General features: G+C 39.2%; 1 protein-coding gene across 12 annotated transcripts in view; it reads right to left on the reverse strand.

The window, feature by feature from the left end:
• Positions 1–22,098, reverse strand: part of SYNE1 (spectrin repeat containing nuclear envelope protein 1) — a 443,290-nt gene that overhangs the window by 418,205 nt on the left and 2,987 nt on the right. For all 12 annotated transcript variants that reach the window (XM_045805371.2, XM_045805374.2, XM_045805377.2 and 9 more), the window contains exon 2: positions 15,231–15,518. In XM_045805371.2, coding sequence (XP_045661327.2) covers positions 15,231–15,297 — 67 coding nt within the window. In that variant the 5' untranslated portion in view covers positions 15,298–15,518. The remainder of the gene's footprint in view (positions 1–15,230; positions 15,519–22,098) is intronic.

A 22,098-nucleotide genomic window follows, 5' to 3' on the forward strand; every position in this document is an offset into this window, starting at 1 on the left:
GAGCAAACAGGGGGAGGGGCAGAGGTAGTGGGAGGGGCAGAGGTAGAGGGAGAAGCAAGCTCCCTGCTGAGCAGGGAGCCCAAAGTGGGGCTCGATCCCAGGACCCTGAGATCATGACCTGAGCAGAAGGTAGTTGCTTAACTGACTGAGCCACCCAGGTGCCCCTATCACATGAAATTTACAGTCTAGTACTTTCCCCCCTTTATAGGGTCTATTACCCTAAACATACATTAATGGGACTAAAGTTCAAGGGCACCAGTGTGGTCTTCATCCCTGTCAGAGGTTACCCCAAGGCCCCAGTCTGATCCAATACAAGTGGGGTTAAAGAGCTATCAGTACTGTGAGTTTTCCTCAGTGCAAATGTAGTTTTCCCAAATTTAGGTACAGTACTTTTAGGAAGGGTGGCATCCCAGTCTTGATGGAGAGAAAATCCCAGAGTTCTCACTATGGTTCAGATAATCCAAACACTTTATAATGTCATGTTTTCTCATTTCATTTCAAGAAACTATGCTCTGGAGAAACTAATAATGAGCAAAACAAGGAAAATACATGACACTGACTCCTTGAGATTTTCTCCAAAACCCAAGAGGAATGCTATTAATCTTATTATGTGGAAAGTACCTAGAAAAATATGTCAAGGGATGCAAGTGGAGATTTATGAGGGAAGGAGGTGCACAAGGAAGGAAGGCATTGAGATGCAAGAGTCACACACAAAATGGCATCAGTGGGAGCACTCTTCTCATGAGGACCATCTGTCAGTTCACAGCAGGGCCCCTGCTCCATAAGAATGGAGGACTTATTAGGGCCAGAGTGAGAGACATTTTATTCTTAGGATGCATTTCTGATTGGGCTCTATGTGAAGTACAGACTTATATTTAATAAATTCCTAAGGAATTGCTCTTATCCAATTAACTTCCAAGAATTTTGCAACTCTTTCTGGGGAATGCACAGGACTATTCTTTTATTCTTCCAGAAATGAATTTGAAACTATATGCACATGTACTTGGCTCACTCAGCTCTGATATTTATATATATATAAACACATAATCTTTTTATAGACCATAAACATTTGGAAGCATGAACATATAAAGAATGTTAACAGCATTAACAACCTTGATCACTCCCTCTTTGAACTCTTCTTGTGGCTTCCAGATCTTCCTTCTCTCCTCTTTTTCTTACCACATAGGCTGCAGCGTCTTAGTCTCATATGTGGGACTCTCCTCATTCCCTCACCACCAGTCGTTGAGCTCTATGTTCCAAACCTTTTTTTTCTATGTCCTTGTTCTCTGGGTGATGTCAATCGACCTCACAGCTTTAAATTCTATCTGTGTGCTTAGGATCTCCAAATGTTTTCTCCAGCTGTGTCCTCTCCCTTGATCTCTACAGTCATATATACCCAGCTACTTTCTGGGCTGTCCACCAGCCTTCTAAAATGTAACACATCCAAAAAAAGCTTTTGGTTTTCCTCAACCCTATTCCCAACAGTCTTTCATCTTACCTCATTTCAAAATGAAAAATGAGGGGGCCAGCTTTTTTCCTCTCTCTAATACACACATTCAATCCATGAGCACATTATTTCAGCTTTACTTTCAAAATATATCTAGATTTTTACCACTTCTCTCTCCAACCACTGTTTAATATCTAGTCCAAGCCACTCTAATCTCTCTTGTGACTTATCCAAATTATCCCCCTTCTGGTCACCCTGCTTCCACCACTGAAAATCAATGTGATATTACACATTTATATTGTATTATCTCAACAAATACTTATGAAGTATCCACATGATGAAATGCACTGCCTAGTCAATGTGTAGGGCACTGATATGAATTTGACCCAATTTCTGCCTTCTAGGTGTTTATATTCTGAGTGTGGGATTAGCTGCATACATGTAACATAATGCAAAGCAATACTAGATAATTTCAGTAATAGTGCTATGAAGTGCTGAAGGGATTTAGACAGCACTTCTGATTATATCAGCAATACAGCCTTCCTGGAGGAGGCTGAATTTAAGTTGAATCTTGAAGATAAGTCAAGTTTTAGGAAAAATCAACAGAGTTCATTTCTGAAAGTGCCCCGGAAGGACACAGAAGAATCAGGGCATCTTGACAGCATTGAAAGCAGTGGCATCTGGCAGATATCTAGGGAAAGGCAGGGGAGCTAGAGGAGACAAATGTTGGGCAGTTAAGATGAAGTGTGAATAAGGAAGCCACGTCAAGAAGTTGGGACATTAATAGGGAGGTCAAGAAGGGAAGGGAGATTTTCATCATGGAAGTAACAAAATTAAACGGTATATTAAAATGAATTAATTTGAAAGCAATGTGTATTTAGGTATATATTTAGGGTCCTGCCACACACTATATCAAGAGCAATAAAGTATACCCACATTGCATATTTAAATATATTTACACATATAATAAATAATTTTTGAATTAACTTGATTTACATTTGACTAGTTGACATAATTTTAGCATTTCTAAACCTCTGTTAATTTTGATTTAGCAGTTTTCTTTTTCCATGTGAGAGCTAATATTTTTGCAGGCCTTTGAAAATCCCAAGGGCCTCTGGCACTTTCTCCAGGATGTGTGATACATAAAATGGCTCTGCAAATAGAAAGACTTGGAGAGCAGGGCATTATTCAAATGTAAACACTTTAATGCATTTAAAAGTAATATGAACATATAATATACCATTAGGAAAGAAAATTTTTTTAAAGCATTCAAATTAAAAAGCAACACACATTAAGCACTGGTTGTTTTGCTTTTAATTAATTAATTTATTTGAGAGAGAACATGTAAGCAGGGGGAGGGGCAGAGGGAGAGGAAGAGGGAGAGAGAGAATCCTCAAGCTGACTCCCCACTTGGCATGGAGCCCCAGGCAGGGCTCAATCCCAGAACCCTGAGATCACGACAAGAGTCAGACACTTAACCGACTGAGCCACCCAGGCACCCCATAAGCACTGGTTGTAATATGTAAGTGATGAATCACTAAATTCTACACCCAAAACCAATTTTACCATGTATGTTAACTAATTAGAATTTTTAAAAAATACTTGGGGGGAAAAGGGAACACAAAAGATAAATGAGTAGAGGGTATGAGAACCTAGAACTGACATAAGCTAAAAATGGAAGAAGGTAAAAGTGCTTTTTGTTTTTTTAAAGACTTATTTTATTTATTTTTAGAGAGAATGTGTGTGTGAGTGTGTGTGTGTGTGTGTGTGTGTGTGTGTGTGTGTGAGCAGGGGGAGGGGAAGAAGGAGAGGGAAATAGAGAATCTGAAGCAGACTCCCCACTGAGCAGGAAGCTCGACATGGGGTTTGATCTCATAACCCTGAGATCATGACCTGAGCTGAAATCAAGAGTCAGATACTTAACTGACTGAGCCATCCAGGCACCCCAAGGTAAAAGCGTTCTTAAATGTTAATAAAATTAAATGAGAAGAAAGCTAAAAACAAAAACACCCAACACAAACATCTGAGAGGTCAACATGGGCACCAGTTCTAATTGGATATGTGTCTTTACAATGATTTTATGGTCAAAATCAAGTTTAATTAAAAATAAAACTCAGATAAAAAATTCTTTTAAAGAGGGCAAATAAAGTAGGACTCAATTTAATTGTTCTTTTTTCCTTTGCTTTTACATGTGTCTTGACTAGTTCATTTTCAAATCATTAATTTGGGGACTGTGATTTATCCATTTATTCATTAAATATTTATTTCACCATGATGTTCCAAAATATAAATAAATGATCATTGTTTTGTGCTGAGTTTTGCTTAGTACTTAAATCTGAGGGACCAGCACACAACATTCAATTTAGGAAGAAAGATTAAGGCAAAAAGAATTTCAGCCTAAATACAATAAATGGATTTTTGACAATATTTTGAGGTTTAATAAGAAGAGTCATTAAGTCAGAGTAATAATATTTAGAATTACATCTCTCAAGGCACTATAAAAAAAATCCAGAATTATCATAAAAGGCAAACCTTTCCTTCCCTGATGCTTATTTCACGTTTAAACTAAAGGGAAGGAGTTAAGATGGCAGAGTATCAGGGGGACCCTGAGGTTGCCTTGCCCCTTGAACACAACTAGATCAACGTCAAATCATTTTGAATGAGAAACTTGATCTGAGGATTAAGAAAACAATCTGAAAAAAAAAAAAAAAAGAAAGAAAGAAAGAAAAAGAAAGCAATCTGCACAATTGGAGGAAGAGACCATGACGGATATGAGGTTCAGAAATGTGAACTGGAGGAGAGAAAATCCACGGTGCCCCAGAGGGGAGGGAGCCCTTTTCTTGGAAAGAAGTCAGGAAGAGAGAAAGGGAGCAGGAGAGAGAGCAATGTGTAGGGTTCAAGCAAGATTTCATAGTTTGGGGATACTCTGGGTCATACTAGGAGAGAATGTGCTGCATCCTGGAGTACATTTGGAAGAGGGTATATTGCCTCTCTAAGGATAAGAGGCCCACTAGGTGCCATTTAGTAGCCATAGAATAGAAGGGGGTAGAGGTGCATGCAGAGGGCAGATAACCTGGTCACAGTTTTTAACTGTGTTTCACCATAGACTCCAGGCATCTGCCCAGCAATGCAGCTGTTTTTCTGGGATAGAATGGTGCCAGGTGCAGTGCTGCGAGGCTTTCCTCTGGGGCACGGAAGTGGGTCCATGCCTTGCTGGGTTCTTTAGGATTTGAAGTTTTGAATCCAGCCACTGGCCAGAGATAAAACACAGGAGAACTATGGTACCAGGCCCCAGTTGGGCCGCAGATGGCCTAGGCACAGGCAAGTTGAGGGCAGGGATCTGATGAAAGCCTGAGACACAGGAGGGGGGATTGTTTGCTTTTCTGTGAAGGACTCCTGAACATTGGGGGTCATGAGTTCCCCTCCCCTGGGCAAGAGGGCAGTATGACACCATCTTCTATCCCCCCCATCCCCGCCCAGCCCACCAGCACAGTCGGACTTCAGAGAGAAACACAGTGCCTCCAGTGGATGCTGGGGTCCCTTACACCAAACCCCACCCCCCTGCACACTGCAGAGGGATCTTTACTAGGGCAGGTCTGACTGTAATACAGCGCATTGGGCCTCTCCCTTAGAAGACCAACACAGGCCCCATCACATGTACCAAGTCTACTAATGATAGAGTGTTCCAAACCATCAGCTTCAATTCTGGTGGAAATAAGACCAGGCTTTTTAAAATTTATTTATTTAATTTTATTTTATTTCTTTTTTCTTTGGAATCAGGCTTACAGTTTTTTCTTTGTCCATTTGTTTGCTTTTTTGTTCTTTTTCCTTTTCTCTTTTATTGGATCAGTTTCCCCCATCCCCAACCCCTATGCTTACCTTAACAAACAATTCAAAGCACACCTAGTTAAAATCCAAACACTCCCCATTTGTAAGTAAGGAGGAATTATGCAGACATCTGGGAAAGAGCAGCCAAAACACAATAACAGTGTGCACAGAGCATACACCAGAAACACTTCTTGAAGTGCCAGGCCCTGGACAGTGTATGACTCCTTCTTAATATAGTATTACTCTCAGGAGGAGGAAACATAACAAGCTTTCATAACACGCAAAAGACAGAAACCTAGACATAATGACAAGATGGAGGAATTCTCCCCAAATTTCAAGAAGAAATCACAGTTAAGGATTTGCTCAAAACAGATATAAGCAATATATCTGAACAAGAATTTAGAACAACAATCATAAGAATACTATCTGGGCTTGAAAGAAGCACAGGAGACACCAGAGAAACCCCAGCTACAGAGATAAAAGACTTAAAAACTAGTCAGGCCGAAATAAAAAATGCTATAACTGAGATGCAAAACTGACTGGATGTAACCCCAACAAGGATGGAAGAAACTGAGGAATGAATAGGTGATATAGAAGATAAGATTATGGAAAATAATGAAGCTGAAAAGAAGAGGGAAAGAAAACTATCAGATCACAAATACAGACTTATGGAACTCAGTGATTCCACAAAGTGCAATAATATCCATATCATAAGAGTCCCAGAAGAAAAAGAGCAGGAAAAAGGGGCAGAAAGTTTATTTGAACAAATCATGGGCTGAAAACTTCCCTAATCTAGGGAAGGAACCAGGTATTCAACTCCAAGAGACACAAACAGCTCTCCTCAAAATCAACAAAAACAGATCAATACCAAGACATGTCATAGTGAAATTTGCAAAATACAAAGGTAAAGAGAGAATTCTGAAAGCAGCTGGGTCACAAGGCCCTTAACCTACAAGGCTAAACACATAAGGTTGGCAGCAGACCTCTCTGCAGAAACTTAGCAGGCCAGAAGACTGGCATGATATATTCAACATGATGAACTGGAAAAACATGCAGCCAAGAGTACTACATCCAGGAAGGCTGTCGTTCAGAAAAGGAGAGATAAAGAGTTTCCAAGGCAAGCAAAAACTAAAGGAGTTTGTGAACACTAAACTAGTTCTGCAAGATATATTAAAGGGTACACTTTGAGCAGGAAAGAAAGACCAAAAGCAACAAAGACTAGAAAGAAACATAGACAATCTACAGGAACAGCAACTTTACAGGTAATCCAATGGCACTAAATTCATATCTATCAATAATTACTCTGAATGTAAATGGACTAAATACTCCAATCAAAAGACATAGGGTTATCAGAATGGATAAAAACAAAACAAAACAAACAAACAAACAAACAAAAAAAAACACCAAGACCGATCAATATGTTGCTTATAAGAGACTCATTTTAGACCCAGTGATACCTCCAGATTGAAAGTGAGGGTTGGAGAACTATCTATCATGCTAATGGACATCAAAAGAAAGCTGGAGTAGCCATACTTATATCAGACAAGCTATATTTTAAACCAAAGACTGTAATAAGAGATGAAGATGGGCTCTATATCATAATAAAGGGGTCTTTCCAACAGAAGATCTAACAATTGTAGATTTTTATGCCCCTAACTTGGGAGCAGCCAAATATATAAATCAATTAAAACAAACTTAAGGGAACTCATTGATAATAATACAATAATAGGAGGGGACTTTAACAACCCCACTCACAGCAATGGATGATCATCTAAGCAGAAGATTGGCAAGGAAACAGTGGCTTTGAATGACACACTGGACTAGATGGACATCCTAAAGCAGCAGAATACACATTCTTTTTAAGTGCACATGGAACATTGTCCAGAATACATCACATACTGGGTCACAAAACAGGACTCATCCAATACAAAAAGACTGAGACCATACCATGCCTATTTTCAGACCACAGCACTATGAAACCTGAAGTCAGTCACAAGAAAAAATTTCAAAAGACCACAAATACATGAAGGTTAAAGAACATCATACTAAAGGGGCACCTGGGTGGCTCAGTCAGTTATGTGTCTGCCTTTGGCACAGGTCATGATCATGATCCCAGAGTTCTGGGATGGAGCCCCTCATTGAGCTCCCTGCTCAGTGGGGATCCTGCATCTCCCTCTTCCTCTGCTGCTCTCCCTGCTTGTGCTCTCTCATTCTCTCTCTCTGTCAAGTAAATAAATAAAATCTTCAAAAAAAAAAAAAAAAAAGGAACATTCTACTAAAAAATGAATGGGTTAACCAGGAAATTGGAGATAAAATTTAAAAATATATGGAAGCTAATGAAAATGAAAACACCACAGTCCAAAATCTTTGGGACACAACAAAGGTGGTCCTAAGGGAAGTATATAGCAATACAGTCCTTTCTTGAGAAGAAAAGTCTCTAAACACACAACCTAACTTTACACCTAAAAGAGTTGGAAAAAGAACAGCAAATAAAGCCTAAAGCCATCAGAAGAAGAGAAATAATTAAGATTAGAGCAGAAATCAATGATAGAAATAAAAAAAACCCAGTAGAACAAATCAACAAAACTAGAAACTGGTTCTTTGGAAAAATTAACAAAATTGATAAACCTCTAGCGAGACTTATCAAAAAGAAAAAAGAAAGGACCCAAATAGATAAAATCACAAATGAAAGAGGAGAGATCACAATCAACACTGCAGAGAAATACAAATAATTAAAATATTATGAGGAATTATATGCCAACAAATTGGGCAATCTGGAAGAAATGCATAAATTCCTAGGAACATATAAACTACCAAAACTGAAACAGGAAGAAATAGAAAATTTGAGCAGACCCATAGCCAGTAAAGAAACTGAATCAGTAATCAAAAATCTTCCAACAAACAAGACTCTAGGGCTGGATGGCTTCCCAGGGGAATTCTATCAAACATTTAAAGAAAAATTAATACCTATTCTTCCAAAGCTCTTCCAAAAACTGGAAGCAGAAGGAAAACTTCCAAACTTATTCTATGAGCCCATCATTATGATTTCAAAACCAGACAATGACCCCACTAAAAAGGAGAATTATGAGCTAAGATCCCTGATGAACATGGATACAAAAAATTCTCAATAAGATACTAACTAGCTAATTGAATCCAACTGTGCATTAAAAGGATTATTCACCACAATCAAGTGGGATTTATTTCTGGGCTGCAGGGGTGGTTCAATATCTGAAAATCAAGCAACATGATACAACACATTCATAAAAGAAAGGATAAGAACCATATGATCCTCTCAATAGATGGAGAAAAAGCATTTGACAAAATACAGCATCCTTTCTTGGTAAAAACCCTCAATAAATTAGGGATAGTGAGAACATACCAAAAGCCATATACGAAACGCCCACAGCAAATATCATTCACAATGGGAAAAAACTGAGATCTTCTCCCCTAAGGTCAAGAGCACGGCAGGGATGTCCCCTCTCACCACTGTTGCTCAACATAGTACTGGAAGTCCTAGCCTCAGCAATCAGACAACAAAAAGAAATAAAAGGCATCCAAATCAGCAAGCAAGAAGTCAAACTTTCACTATTTGAGGATGACATGATACTTTATGTAGAAAACCCAAAAGACTCTGCCAAAAAAATTGCCAGAACTCATACATGAATTCAACAAAGTTGCAAGATATAAAATCAATGTACAGAAATCTGTTGCATTTCTATACACTGATAATGAAGCAGCAGAAAGAGACATCAAAAAATCAATCCCATTTACAGTTGCACCAAAAATCATAAGATACCTAGGAATAAACCTAACAAATGAGGTAAAAGATCTGTACACTGAAAACAATAGAACACTTATGAAAGAAATAGAAGACACAAAGAAATGGAAAAATATCCCATGCTCATGGATTTGAAGAGAAAATATTGTTAAAATGTCTATACTACCTAGAGCAATCTGTACATTCAATGCAATTTCGATCAAAATAACACCAGCATTTTTCACAGAACTAGAAAAAACAATCCTAAAATTTTCACAGAACCAGAAAAGACCCTGAATAGCCAAAGTAATGTTGAAAAAGAAAGTCAAATCGGGAGGCATCACAATCCCAGACCTCAAGCTGTATTACAAACTTGTAATCGTCAAGACAGTATGGTACTGGCAGAAAAACAGACACATAGATCAATGGAACAGAATAGAGAACCCAGAAATGGACCCTCAACTTTATGGCCAACTAATCTTTGACAAAGCAGGAAAGAATAGCCAAAGAAAAAAAGAAAATCTCTTCAACAAATGGTGTTGGAAAAACTGGACAGCAACATTCAGAAGAATGAAACTGGCTCACTGTCTTACATCATACACAAAAACAAATTCAAAATGGATGAAAGACCTAATGTAAGACAGGAAACCATTAAAATACTAGAGCAGAACACAGGCAGCAACCTCTTTGACCTCAGCCACAGGGACTTATTACTAGACATGTCTCTAGACGTAAGGGAAACAAAAGCAAAAATGAACTATTGGGACCTCATCAAGATAAAAAGCTTCTGTACAGCAAAGGAAACAATCAACAAAACTAAAAGGCAACCTACAGAATGGAAGAAGATATTTGCAAATGACATATTGAGTAAGGGCTAGTATCCAGAATCTGTAAGGAACTCATCAAAATCAACATCCCAAAAATAAATAATCCAGGTAAGAAATGGGCAGAAGATGTGAACAAATATTTCTCTAAATAAGACATACAAATGGCCAACAGACATATGAAAATATGCTCTGCATCACTCAGCATCAGGGAAGTACAAATCAAAACCACAATGAGATACCACCTCACACCTGTCAGAATGGTAAAAATTAACAACTCAGGAAAAAACAGATGTTGACAAGGATGCAGGGAAAGGGGAACTATCATGCCCTGTTGGTAGGAATGCAAAGTGGTGCAACCACTCTGGAAAACAGTATAGAGTTTCCTCAAAAAGTTAAAAATAGAACTATCCTACAACCCAGCAATTGCATTACTAGATATTTATCCAAAGGATACAAAAATGCTGATTCAAAGGGACACATGCATCCCAATGTTTATAGCAGCACTATCAGCCATAGCCAAATTATGGAAAGAGATCAAATGTCCATTGACCGATGAATGGATAAAGAAGATGTGGGGTGGATATATATATATTTATATTTATATTTATATTTATATTTATATTTATATTTATATATTTGGTATCTTTTATATACCAATGTATAGTATATTTTAGATACATATATATATATATACATATATATAAAGTGGAATATTACTCAGCCATAAAAAAGAATGAAATCTTGCCATTCGCAACAATTTGGATGGAACTAGAGAGTATTATGGTAAGCAAAATAAGTCAGCAAGAGAAAGACAAATATATGATTTCCCTCATATATGGAATTTAAGAAACAAAACAGATGAACATAGTGGAAGGAAAGGAAAAATAAAATAAGATAAAAACAGAGAGGGAGGCAAACCATAAGTGATTCTAACTATAGAGGACAAAGTGAGGGTTGCTGGAGGGGAGGAAAGTAGGGGGACGTACTAAATGGGTGATGGTCTTTAAGGACAGCCCTTGTTGGGATGAGTACTGGCTGTTGTATATAAGTGATGAGTCATTACATTCTACTCCTGAAACCAGTACTACACTATATGTTAACTAACTTGAATTTAAATTAAAAAAATAAAAAATACCAAAAATTATTTCATTATTTATTTATTACTGTTGATTCTACTTTTCAGTTAACTTCTTTGTTACTCTAAGATTTTCTTTTACAGTATAATGGATTCATAGGAAATATTATATTTAACCAAAAAGAGTTTAAATTTGGTCATAAAAGCAATTTTAGAGGGAAGCCATGATTATCTTTCACTGATCAGTTAGCAAACTTCATAGATATATCTCTAGGAATACATATTTATCTCTTTTCTCATTTCTTTTTCTTTTGAATTTATTCACAGGTTTAAAAATAAAAACTCAACCTTGCAGTCTAGAGTCCTCCTTTTTTTATCAAAGCAATCTCTATATGACACCATAGTATGCCCATTTTGAATCTTCTCTGGCATTTACTCTTCACTCTATAAGACTGCATGAATGCTGCCCTGTCTTAACGATAACGAACATTTAAATATGTTAATTTAAAAATCCTTAAACTTTGATAGATTATCTTCAAATGAAAAAAATGAAAAAAAGGTATTTGATAAAAGCCATTCAACAAATCTTTTTAAAGCAAACATTACGCAGCACACGATGAAATTTACAAAGATATTGTCAGTATCTTAAAGAAATTCATAATCTTAAGAGTTCAGACATCTACTTTTTTTAGATGTGACTAAAAACTAAAGTCACTCCATAAGCCACCATGAAATCCACTTAGTTAGCCTTTAAAGAGCTTTGAAAATGTATATACTAATTATGTGCATTTAAAATTTTAATACTCCTTTATTATCCTATTGACTTGTATTTGCTTTTAAGGTTATATTTAAATTGATGAAAGTTACAGAAACATTCATTATTCTTAAGAGCAAATGAAACTCTGCATTGCAGTCGGCCTGCTCATCCATAATTCAGGATCCCAGCCTAAAACATTATGCTCAAACAAGCACAAATATTGGCAAAGGTGAACTATTGAACTGCTACAGTAGCAGCTAAATTACGAAGCAATCTGTGTGTGCTTCAATTTCCTAGCACTAGAAATAAAAATTAAAAGCAGAAAAACAGTCAACAATTATGGTTGTAAACTAAATAAGCAAGAGAGCAAAGCCAAGTTGCCGCTATTCAAAGCTACATGATTTTTGTTAGTTATACACAGATCTGATATGACAATAAAACCCAAGAATGGGGGGAAAATTAGTTGCTTAGATTATCTATCTAAGCAAAGAAAAGGGGATTCTAGAAGAATGTTCTTACGGATTTGAACTTTGGAAACAGTAACTTTGGTTCTATTTCAGGTAACAGATTTATTTTTCCTCAGATTCACTCCCTCACTTGTCACAATTATCTGGGCAATAATGCCAGCCCTCCATTTGTTAGCTCCGTGGTCACTGGTTTGGAGGTTCTAGCAGGCAAGAAGAATCACTAAATACCCTTGACAGAAAACAGGTCTCCTCTGTCCGGGGAGGTTGACTCTTGTTTGGGCTCCAAGCATCAGTAGGATGCACGAGGAGAAGTGAGATGCGGGGGACGCACAGGCCTAGCCAACGGAATCAGCACGAGTTACCCGGCAGATCAACATGTAACAGATCACCTTCGCTTCGAGCCCTTACCTTGTGTTTCCACTGCTGTAGGTAGATTCATTGTATCTTAAGGCAATGCAGACCTTACATTTTGTTGCCATTAATAACATATATATATATAAACACACACACACATATGTATAAAATGATGCTAAAAGCTAATGATAAATATCTAGTGGTCAGAAATTTTGTCTCCTATCAAATGGTAAGGTTTATTGTTCTAAATTTGTCAGATAACCTTATGACATGTTATCATTCTTTCTTTTACTAGAAAGGGGAAAGTAATACAGTGATTATAGTCACTTGATTATATAACAAAGTTACTAGTTTTAGATAGCACGGAATCTACAAAACCATTAGCATTCGTCCACAAATCTGCATGACTAGAGAAATTTGCAACAACTTTTCAAGCCTACGCCTCTTCATCCACTTTTCTCCCATGACTATTTGAACAGCTCACCAGATGACAGTATTTATAATTTTTAAAGCACCTTTTGTCATCATCTCACTGAGTTTGAAACAATCCAGCGTGAGAACAGTCCATATTTTAGAAGAGGGGTCCTGAAATGCACAGGTGTTACATAGGACGTCCACTGTCACAGGCCAGGTGTGGGAAGGGAGCGGGGGCTCCAGTGTTTTCCCCCACTCCACACACCTCAAGAAAAACCACTTATCTATACACTACAGAAAATAATAAAACACTGAGGCATCAGTCATCTTCCCTCTCCTCTTATCCCAACCACTATGCTAGTAAAAAAAAAAAAAAATTAATTCAAACCAAAATAAGAATAAAGAGTAAACTATTTTTAGAATCATAATCTCATTCCAATTTTTTTTTCAAATTTAGTCTATACAATTTTGTTTTAGTGTGTGTGTGTGTGTGTATGTTATCTGGAGAATTTTCACATTTAATAGACTCAAAGGAAAATCTGCTTTATTACCTAATTATCTCCCCACGCTTTTGAAAGGGTCCTGCTAGTTTCCTTTCCATCATTTCATAATGAGGTCACCGAGGCACAAAATGGCTCAGGAATTTGTGCCCAGGAAACAGCAAAGACAGACACAGGCGGAAAAATGGAACTACAAGTTCAGTATTCCATTTCCCCAAATAAAAATGTACAACTTAAACTGGAGATCCTTGGCACTGTGTAGACCCAATCAGAGGGGGTTTTTTTGGGCCTATGTAGGAGGTCTATGCAAGAGTCTGTTCTTCAGCAAGGATCTGATCTTTTATCTAACCAGGCTCTTTCTGGCATGACAATGAGATCTTCCAACGATTAATGTGAAACAAGCACCACTTGCACTAAAGCATCAAAAATGAGCCCAGGATCATCAACATGAGCTGGAGCCTTGAGATTACAGGAGCTTCACTGAAATTAGTGGTCCCTGGTCAGACATGGAGAAACTCCCTGCCTTTCTATAGCTGAGAGCACGCTCTGGACCATGAATATCCAGATTCTCATCTGTATTTGCAAGTAAAGAGGAATCACTGGCCATGACTGCTATGCACATCGATACATTGTAAGCAAGAAAATGCGACGGTGAGAGATTAATATGGAGGCTGTGGTGCCAAACCACAATGATCACTTGCTGGAAAGACTAGAAAAACAAAAAGCCAAGAGTAACATTACTTTTAAGCTCTCTTGACAGAGACTAGAAAAGAACCCTGTTAAATCTGGATATTTTTATATTTAAAAATATGTATTTGAAGCTGGGGAGAGGTAGCATTAGGATTGTAACAAGGAAGTGATATTTTCATATTCTTACAGATGATTATGTCCATGGTTTAAGGAATATACATGTTTAAATGCACGTTTAACTCACAACGACTTAATTAATTGCATAATTTATTCATTATAAAATTAATCTATAAGCTGCCATACCATTTCACTGCTAATTCTCTTCTAAAACACCGTTTTCTGTTACAGAAAGAGCAGTGGTGGGCAATGTGGCCCCAGTTCACACACTGCCACTCACCATTCATCTTGTGACATCATAAACCCTCTGGGCTTCATTGCCTCATTTTGCTTAAAAACTTTCTAGATCGGGGCGCCTGGGTGGCACAGTGGTTAGGCATCTGCCTTTGGCTCAGGGCGTGATCCCGGCGTTGTGGGATCGAGCCCCACATCAGGCTCCTCTGCTAGGAGCCTGCTTCTTCCTCTCCCACTCCCCCTGCTTGTGTTCCCTCTCTCGCTGGCTGTCTCTCTCTGTCAAATAAATAAATAAAATCTTTAAAAAAAAAAAAAACTTTCTAGATCTCTAAGGGCTTTCTTGTTGGGATAAGTAAACTACTGGTTGACTTAGTGACCAGAGCCTACAGTCTTTGTCACCACAATCACGATAACCTTGTGAATGGTCACCGTGTGGTATTGTCCTTGGTGACTGAAGGGCAGTTTGAAGATAACTGAATTCCCAAGTGGATGCTGAATAACCGTCAAGGTCACACTAATGCAGACACCAACTCAGAGAGCTTGGTCTTTGTCTTTTTGCTACATGAAAAAGACAGCACCCAAAAAGAGCAGGGATTAGTCTGAAACCGCTAGGAAAGAGACATCGCTTTGTGATTCCTTGCTGTAGTCTCCTAAAATGGAAAGAAAGTGCAAGCAAATTGAAAAGCCCCTGAGTTAAGCTGGTATTTGAACTTTAAAGTGTACTTAAAAATACAAAACCAGCCTTGACATCTCTGCCCCTTACCTTGCAGTCTTTGCATCACGTTGGCAATGTCCCGAGGAGACCATGAGGCCGTCCTGGAGGTTGCCATGGTGCCTCCTGCAGCATGAAACCCACACCAGACACTCTCCTCCCAGGGCAGCAGAGCAGTACAGCACTCAGGAAAACATCCAGCAGCTTCTCTAGATCGATCGGGTCACACACGAATCCCAGGCACTGGCAGCAGCGAGTGAGGGGGCAGCACTTCCAAAAACTGAACCCCTTTCTCTTTTCCTTCTTTTTAAGACTGTCCTCTTAAATGAACTCAGGAAACTAAAAAACAAATATGAAAGGTACAATATTAAATATACACACACACACACAAGGCACCCTAATGCTAAAAAGAAAACTATTTTTATTTAATTTGAATAGATGATTCATTACCAAGTCAAACATGTATAAAGTACTAGGCAAATGCTAGGAATCCTTACATCTGACAAAATAAATGCATACATAAGATATATATAATAAAGCTGGTTGTTGAAAAAGAAATGTTTGTGCATTCTATGTTTTCTATTTTTTTAAGATTTTATTCATTTATTTGAGAGAGACAGAGAGACAGAGCAAGGAGGAGGGGCAGAGGGAGAAGGAGAAGCAGACTCCCCTCTGAGCAGGGAGCATGATGTATGGAACTCAAACACAGGACTCTGAGACCATGACCTGAGCCGAAGGCTGACGCTTAACCAACTGAGCCATCCAGGTGCCCCTCCTATGTTTTCTTTTTATTTTTTTATTTTATATTTTTTTAAGATTTTATTTATTTATTTGACAGAGAGAGAGACAGCCAGCGAGAGAGGGAACACAAGCAGGGGGAGTGGGAGAGGAAGAAGCAGGCTTCCAGTGGAGGAGCCCAATGCGGGGCTTTATCCCAGGACCCTGGGATCACGCCCTGAGCTGAAGGCAGACGCTTAATGACTGAGCCACCCAGGCACCCCTATGTTTTCTTTTTAAACTATAATCTTTCTCCATTGATCTATGAAAGTGAATGTACTATGAAGTCAAAACACTGAGTCCTATTCTCAATATTCCCAAGTTCTCTCATCTATGCTATTTCAGCCTGCATTGTACATATATTTTGCTGATTCATTTGTACACTTTCCAGGAATGAGATTAAATCTTAGCTTCTAGATGAGCACTGAGTAATGCAGAGAATTGCTGAATCACTATACTGCACACCTGAAAACAATGTAATACTGTGTGTTAACAACCCTAGAATTAAAATTAAAAAAATAAAAATAACTTAAAAATCTCAACTTCTAATAACAATTTGATGAATTAAAACAATAAAAATGTAAAAATATTTCATTCTAAAAAATGTCAGTTTCAAATATCCTGATTTTACAAGTCAAAATGGATTTGATTTAGCTTCTTTCCTGCCCATACAGAAAGACTCTAAAGTAGGTTGGAAGACTAGGGTAAGAGTGGCCTGGGCAGAGGGGCCATATCCCTTCTAACCCCTTCCTGAATTCTCTGTTTTGGTCAAGGTTAAGTCCTTAAACAAGGAGAAAAAAAAGACAGGACAGTAGTTGATGAAAGCTTGATATTGGGAGACATTTTTCTCCTTGAACAAGAAGAAAAAGAGACAGGAGAGTAGTTGATGAAAGCTTGATATTGGGAGACATTTACTTGAACAAGGATTTCCTAACTCTAGGGTTGGTTGAAGAGGTTTTGCCACGGAGAGGATAAATAATGAAGAAAGAAGAGGAGGGTGAACATGCACCCAGGGAAAGAAGCTTAACCAAGGGCCACACTGAAGTGGCCCCTGTGAGATGACAGTTTACTACAATTCACACTGCATCTCTGCCTTATGAGGATGAAGGTGAAGAAAAAGAATGGGGCAGGGGCAGGGAAGGATGGTAAAGGCAAACCTGTAAAGAAAACACATACATGTGGGAGGGTCCACCTGCCAGGAGGAAAAAAAGAACCCAGAAGGAGTCTATGAATGTTATCAAAAACTATATTATAACCTGAATGTACGGTCATACAAACAGTAATATTTGTGAGAGATTGGTTACATAATAAAATATAGTTACAAACTATAATTGATTTTAAAATGGAATTGTTAAGACTAGTGTACATTGGTATCTGGTTGGAATGCATGAAGGCAAAGCTGATACTGCCTGTTTTAGAATACTATCTCAAAAAGGATGCAAAACATTGCATGTTGCTGCTGCCCTGTGTGGAAAAGCATCAGAAAGGTATGGCGGAGCAAGAAAGGATGTACTGGTGGTCACTTAGCAAGTTAGGGTCAAGTGGTTTGGTAAGAAGACACAGACTACTTGAAAAGATACATGGTAGAAGGAGGACCCAATACCTGTCAGCTTCTGGGCTAGAGAGGAGCCTCACAGCAGGTGGCTTTCCAGGGGATTCTCAGAGGAGAAATAATGACTTACAGCCAGCCTATCATGCAGCAAGGCTTTTGCCCTGCTGGGATTATGTGCCCATTAGCAGCCTTCATCTCCTGGGGAAAAATATTCTGCTTGCCGACATGCAAAAGCTACCATAACTTGGAGACCAATAAATAGTGAGAAGTGCCTAAAATCTTACAAATGGTCCTTTAAACTATTAGTTAAGTTCTCCAAAGGCAAGAATATAACTTTCTGAACTCTAGCTAGCTAGCTAACTACATATATGCTAAATAGAGATGAGGGAAGAAATTCATTTTAATTCAACTATCCCAAGCCAGCCCCTACCCAGTACTGGAGTTCAAAAAAGATGTGGCTTTTACCATCAATCAAGAATTATGGAATTAAAAAGGATTTCTCTAAATCACTGCATTACAGATCACCACGTTTCTACCTTCTTCTAGTTCACATTCATGTTACACTATAGATTAATTTTGAACTCTTTCTCTCTAGCTCTCTATGTATATGTGTGTATATATATATATATATACACATACATATACATATATCAAATATTTGAGATATATTTGATATATGCATAAAAGATATATATATCTTTTCATGGCTTCATTAAACTCAGAATTTCTCTGCTTATGTCCAAGTTCAGAGTATGTATCCAGTCTTACTTCTACATTATAACAAATGCATCTGAACATCAGAGCTCAATGCTGGGGGTACAAAGGTGAATATGACATAGATTCTATGCTTTAAGGAGCTAAGAACATAGTGGGAGATACGACATAGAAAAAAACCAATATAACAATACCATGGGCAAGTGCAAACACGGACGTGGAAAATGCAAAGGATGGGCGCTAGGCCAATAAGAAGGTTCTGAAAAAGTGTCTTGGGAGGGTCTTGATGAAAAAGTTACAGGTAGTCAGGAGAAAAATATGAAAGACACAGCCCGGCAGAGTGAATAGCTCAAGCCAGGTCGTGGACACAAGAAACAGCATGATTCTATGTGGGGGTACCAAGAGTTAGATCGTGAAGGACTCTATCAGGTGACATTCTGGAGCTGAGGATGGAGAAGGAAGCAGCACCAGACGGTTGAGGGCCCCGGTGCTGTGCTCACAAGCCTGGTCCTGATTCTCTGGGAGGCAGCATCGAACCACTGAGGGATTTTATTTATTTATTTATTTATTTATTTATTTATTTATTTATTTATTTATTTGACACAGAGAGGGAGAGGGAGAGAGTAAGCACAAGCAGGGGGAGCAGCAGGCAGGGGAGAAGCAGGCTCCCCGCTGAGCAAGGAGCCCAATGTGGGGCTCTATCCCAGGACCCTGGGATCATGACCTGAGCCAAAGGCAGGCACCGAACCGATTGAGCCACCCAGGTGCCCCCCACTGAGAGATTTTAAACTGAAAGTGCCCAAATATAACTTAGATTATTCTAGATGATGCACTTTTAAGGGTGTGTTTGAAGGATACAAGACTGAAAGATCCAGAAAGATCAGTTAGGAAAGTATCTCGGGAGTTGAGATAGGAGATGATGACAGACTGAAATAGGACAGTGAGTGAGTAGAGGATGAAATCTAAAAAAATCTTCAGGAGGGGCGCCCGGGTAGCGCAGTCGTTAAGCGTCTGCCTTCGGCTCAGGGCGTGATCCCGGCGTTCAGGGTTTGAGTCCCACATCAGGCTCCTCCGCTATGAGCCTGCTTCTTCCTCTCCCACTCCCCCTGCTTGTGTTCCCTCTCTCACTGGCTGTCTCTCTGTCACATAAATAAATAAAATCTTTAAAAAAAATAAAAATAAAAAATAAAAAAAATAAAAAAATCTTCAGGAGGCAGAATGTGCAGGACTTGGTGATTGGTCAGGGAGAGGAGAAAGGAAGCGGTTGGTGGGGTTCTGGGGGGGGGGGGTCTTGGATGACTCCCAAGAATCTGACTTGACGGTTTGTGGGCCTTGGTGCCATCAACTGAGCTCAGCAGCGAGAAGGGCTACGCAGGTTTTACTTCCAACACTCTTCACCTCATAAACTCCTATCCTCGCCGAACAACATCCCCCCTGTGTGGGGCACTGTCAGCTGAGCAGATCCAAAGCATCCCTAAATACCCGGCCCAGGACTCACACCCGGCTTGAAGCCATCCCTAAACCCTCCAGTTCAGACTCAGCACTAACAAGCCATACTGTTATAAATATGATTCGTGTTATACTCACCACCACTGTTAGCCTCACTCTAAGTAGACAGTGAACGTTCTGCAGGCATAGAGTCTATAACTCGCTTCGCTTTGACATCCCACCCATCAATACCAAGTACATCCCTGAGAACATGCTAAGCCTCAATCTATATTTTTTTTTTGTTGAGAGTCAACTTCATAATACCTTCCCTGGATGACAGAACCCCCAGAAAACTCCTTCCTCCTCACTGCAAAGGAAGCTAATGCAATATCCTTCCTTTTTCAGACATAAGATAAAAAATTTTGCTTTCATCATTCATGTATACACACATTTCCTCCTTTGTGAAATTATGATATTCTTGTTTTTTTACTGATACTTTCACTTAAAGGGACAGATGATGTAATAAGAAATTTTAAATTAATTAAACAAATATAAAGGAGACGGGGATTAGAAGATATGAGTTGTTCCAGCTGGCTGGGAGAGTTTGAGCTGGTTCTGCCTCAACAATGGCCTATCACAGGGAGCGTGGTACCGGGACATGCGCACACTACGGACTAAGAAAGTTCTGGAGCAGAGTCTTAATTTTGTCCATGTGACCTTAAGAAAAGTTAACTTTTCTGAACACTTGTTTCTTAATCTGTAAAGTGAAACTATTTTACGCTAAATTAGGTTTAATTTTATCCTGCATAAGTTATATTTATTTTTTTTAATTTTTAAAAGATTTTATGTATTTATTTTTGAGAGAGAGAGCACACACGTGAGAGCAGGGGTGGAGTGGGGGGGGGCAGAGAGAGAAGCAGACTCGCCACTAAGCAGGGAGCCTAATGCAGGACTTGATTCCAAGACACTGGGATCATGACTGGAGCCCAAGGCAGACACTTAACCGAGCCACCCAGGCACCCTGCACAAGTTAAATTTTAAAAGATCAATATGTAATATCCGTAGCAGATCATTTGGCATGTAACAGAGTTCCAGCAATTTTGCTTCCCCTGCCTCAGTTTCTCCAATATGCAATATGAGAAATAGGCCCAAAATGAAGAGGTGCTCTCCGGTGTGCTCATCAGTTCCAAAACCAATGGCAGCACTGGTGACAGCTGAAACACCTAACGTCTGGTACAAGGTCCTGAGAGCTTGAAATTCACTCCAGGAACTGACCGATTACCTAGCAGTGCTCTGGTTGTGGGCATGACCAACAGAGCCAGCACATCAGAGGATGGCCCAGCACCATCAACAAGCTCACTCTTCCCAGAGAAGTTTAAAATTTTTTCATAGGTGCAGGAGATTGTGGGCAGTGGTGTGGTGGAGAGGGGTCGGTACTGGATAGAAAGGGAGAACCAGGTAGACATTGATGGATAATGTACCAATCAGCAGTCCCAGCACGATCTCTAAATCTGTCCAGGAGAAGGAACTAAGATCTCACCGCGGCTAAGCACATCCGCCACACCTAGCAGCGAGTTAAGAGCCCAGGGCTTATTTCATATGCCACAAATGTATCGAGAAACTATTCATCAAGGACAATGGTATTGAGGAAACAGCAATGAGCATGACAGAGAAGCTCTTCTGGAAGCTTATGTATCAGAGGGGGAGATGTTATCAAAAATACTACGACGAAGTAGGGTGAGTTCTGTGCACGGAACTGTGTGAGCAAACTGAATGCCCAGTTGAGAGCAGTCTGCTGCGTTTATTGTGCAGAAAGCAGGGGGAATGAATACCGTCTGCTGTGGGGGATTCTCCATCTGAACCACATACTCTCCTAGCAGCACCTGTGAAAAGCACAGGAGTGAATCATCAAAACGCGACATCTCCCGTCTCTAAGCAGAATGGACAACGGGCTGCCAAAGCAGTTTCTTGTGTGTTCTCCTAACAAGGATTCGTGAGGAAAACAGTAGCAAGAACACTGCTAGGCCCCGAGAACACATTGTAAAGCAACGCAACTACAATTCCAGGTATTAGGAAACCAGAGCAGAAAATTGCAAACTCTGCGACCACCAGAGATGATGTAGTTCATTTCTAACTGAGAACGATGGACTGAGGCTATAAAGCGCAAACAGATTCACAGTAGCTTGAAGTATAAATGTTACTAAAATAGATGTCTAAATATGTATAAGGATAGGACCCCTACTAAAACCATTATTAAACAAAAATAACAAAGCCAGTAAATACTCCTCCATCCCCTTACGTCTAAGTCCTTTGCTGGAGTGAGTCATATTAAATGTCTAATTTTAAATTTAATTATTGTTTTTCTGTATTCATCCTTTGGCAATGGTACTAACTAATAAACACTAAGATGGCTAAGCAGTAGGGAAGGAGAGGGACATCTGGAGCTAA

The sequence above is a fragment of the Ursus americanus genome, chromosome 11 (genome assembly GCF_024610735.1).
Source record: "Ursus americanus isolate L20-20 chromosome 11, mUrsAme1.1.p, whole genome shotgun sequence".
NCBI lineage: Eukaryota > Metazoa > Chordata > Mammalia > Carnivora > Ursidae > Ursus > Ursus americanus.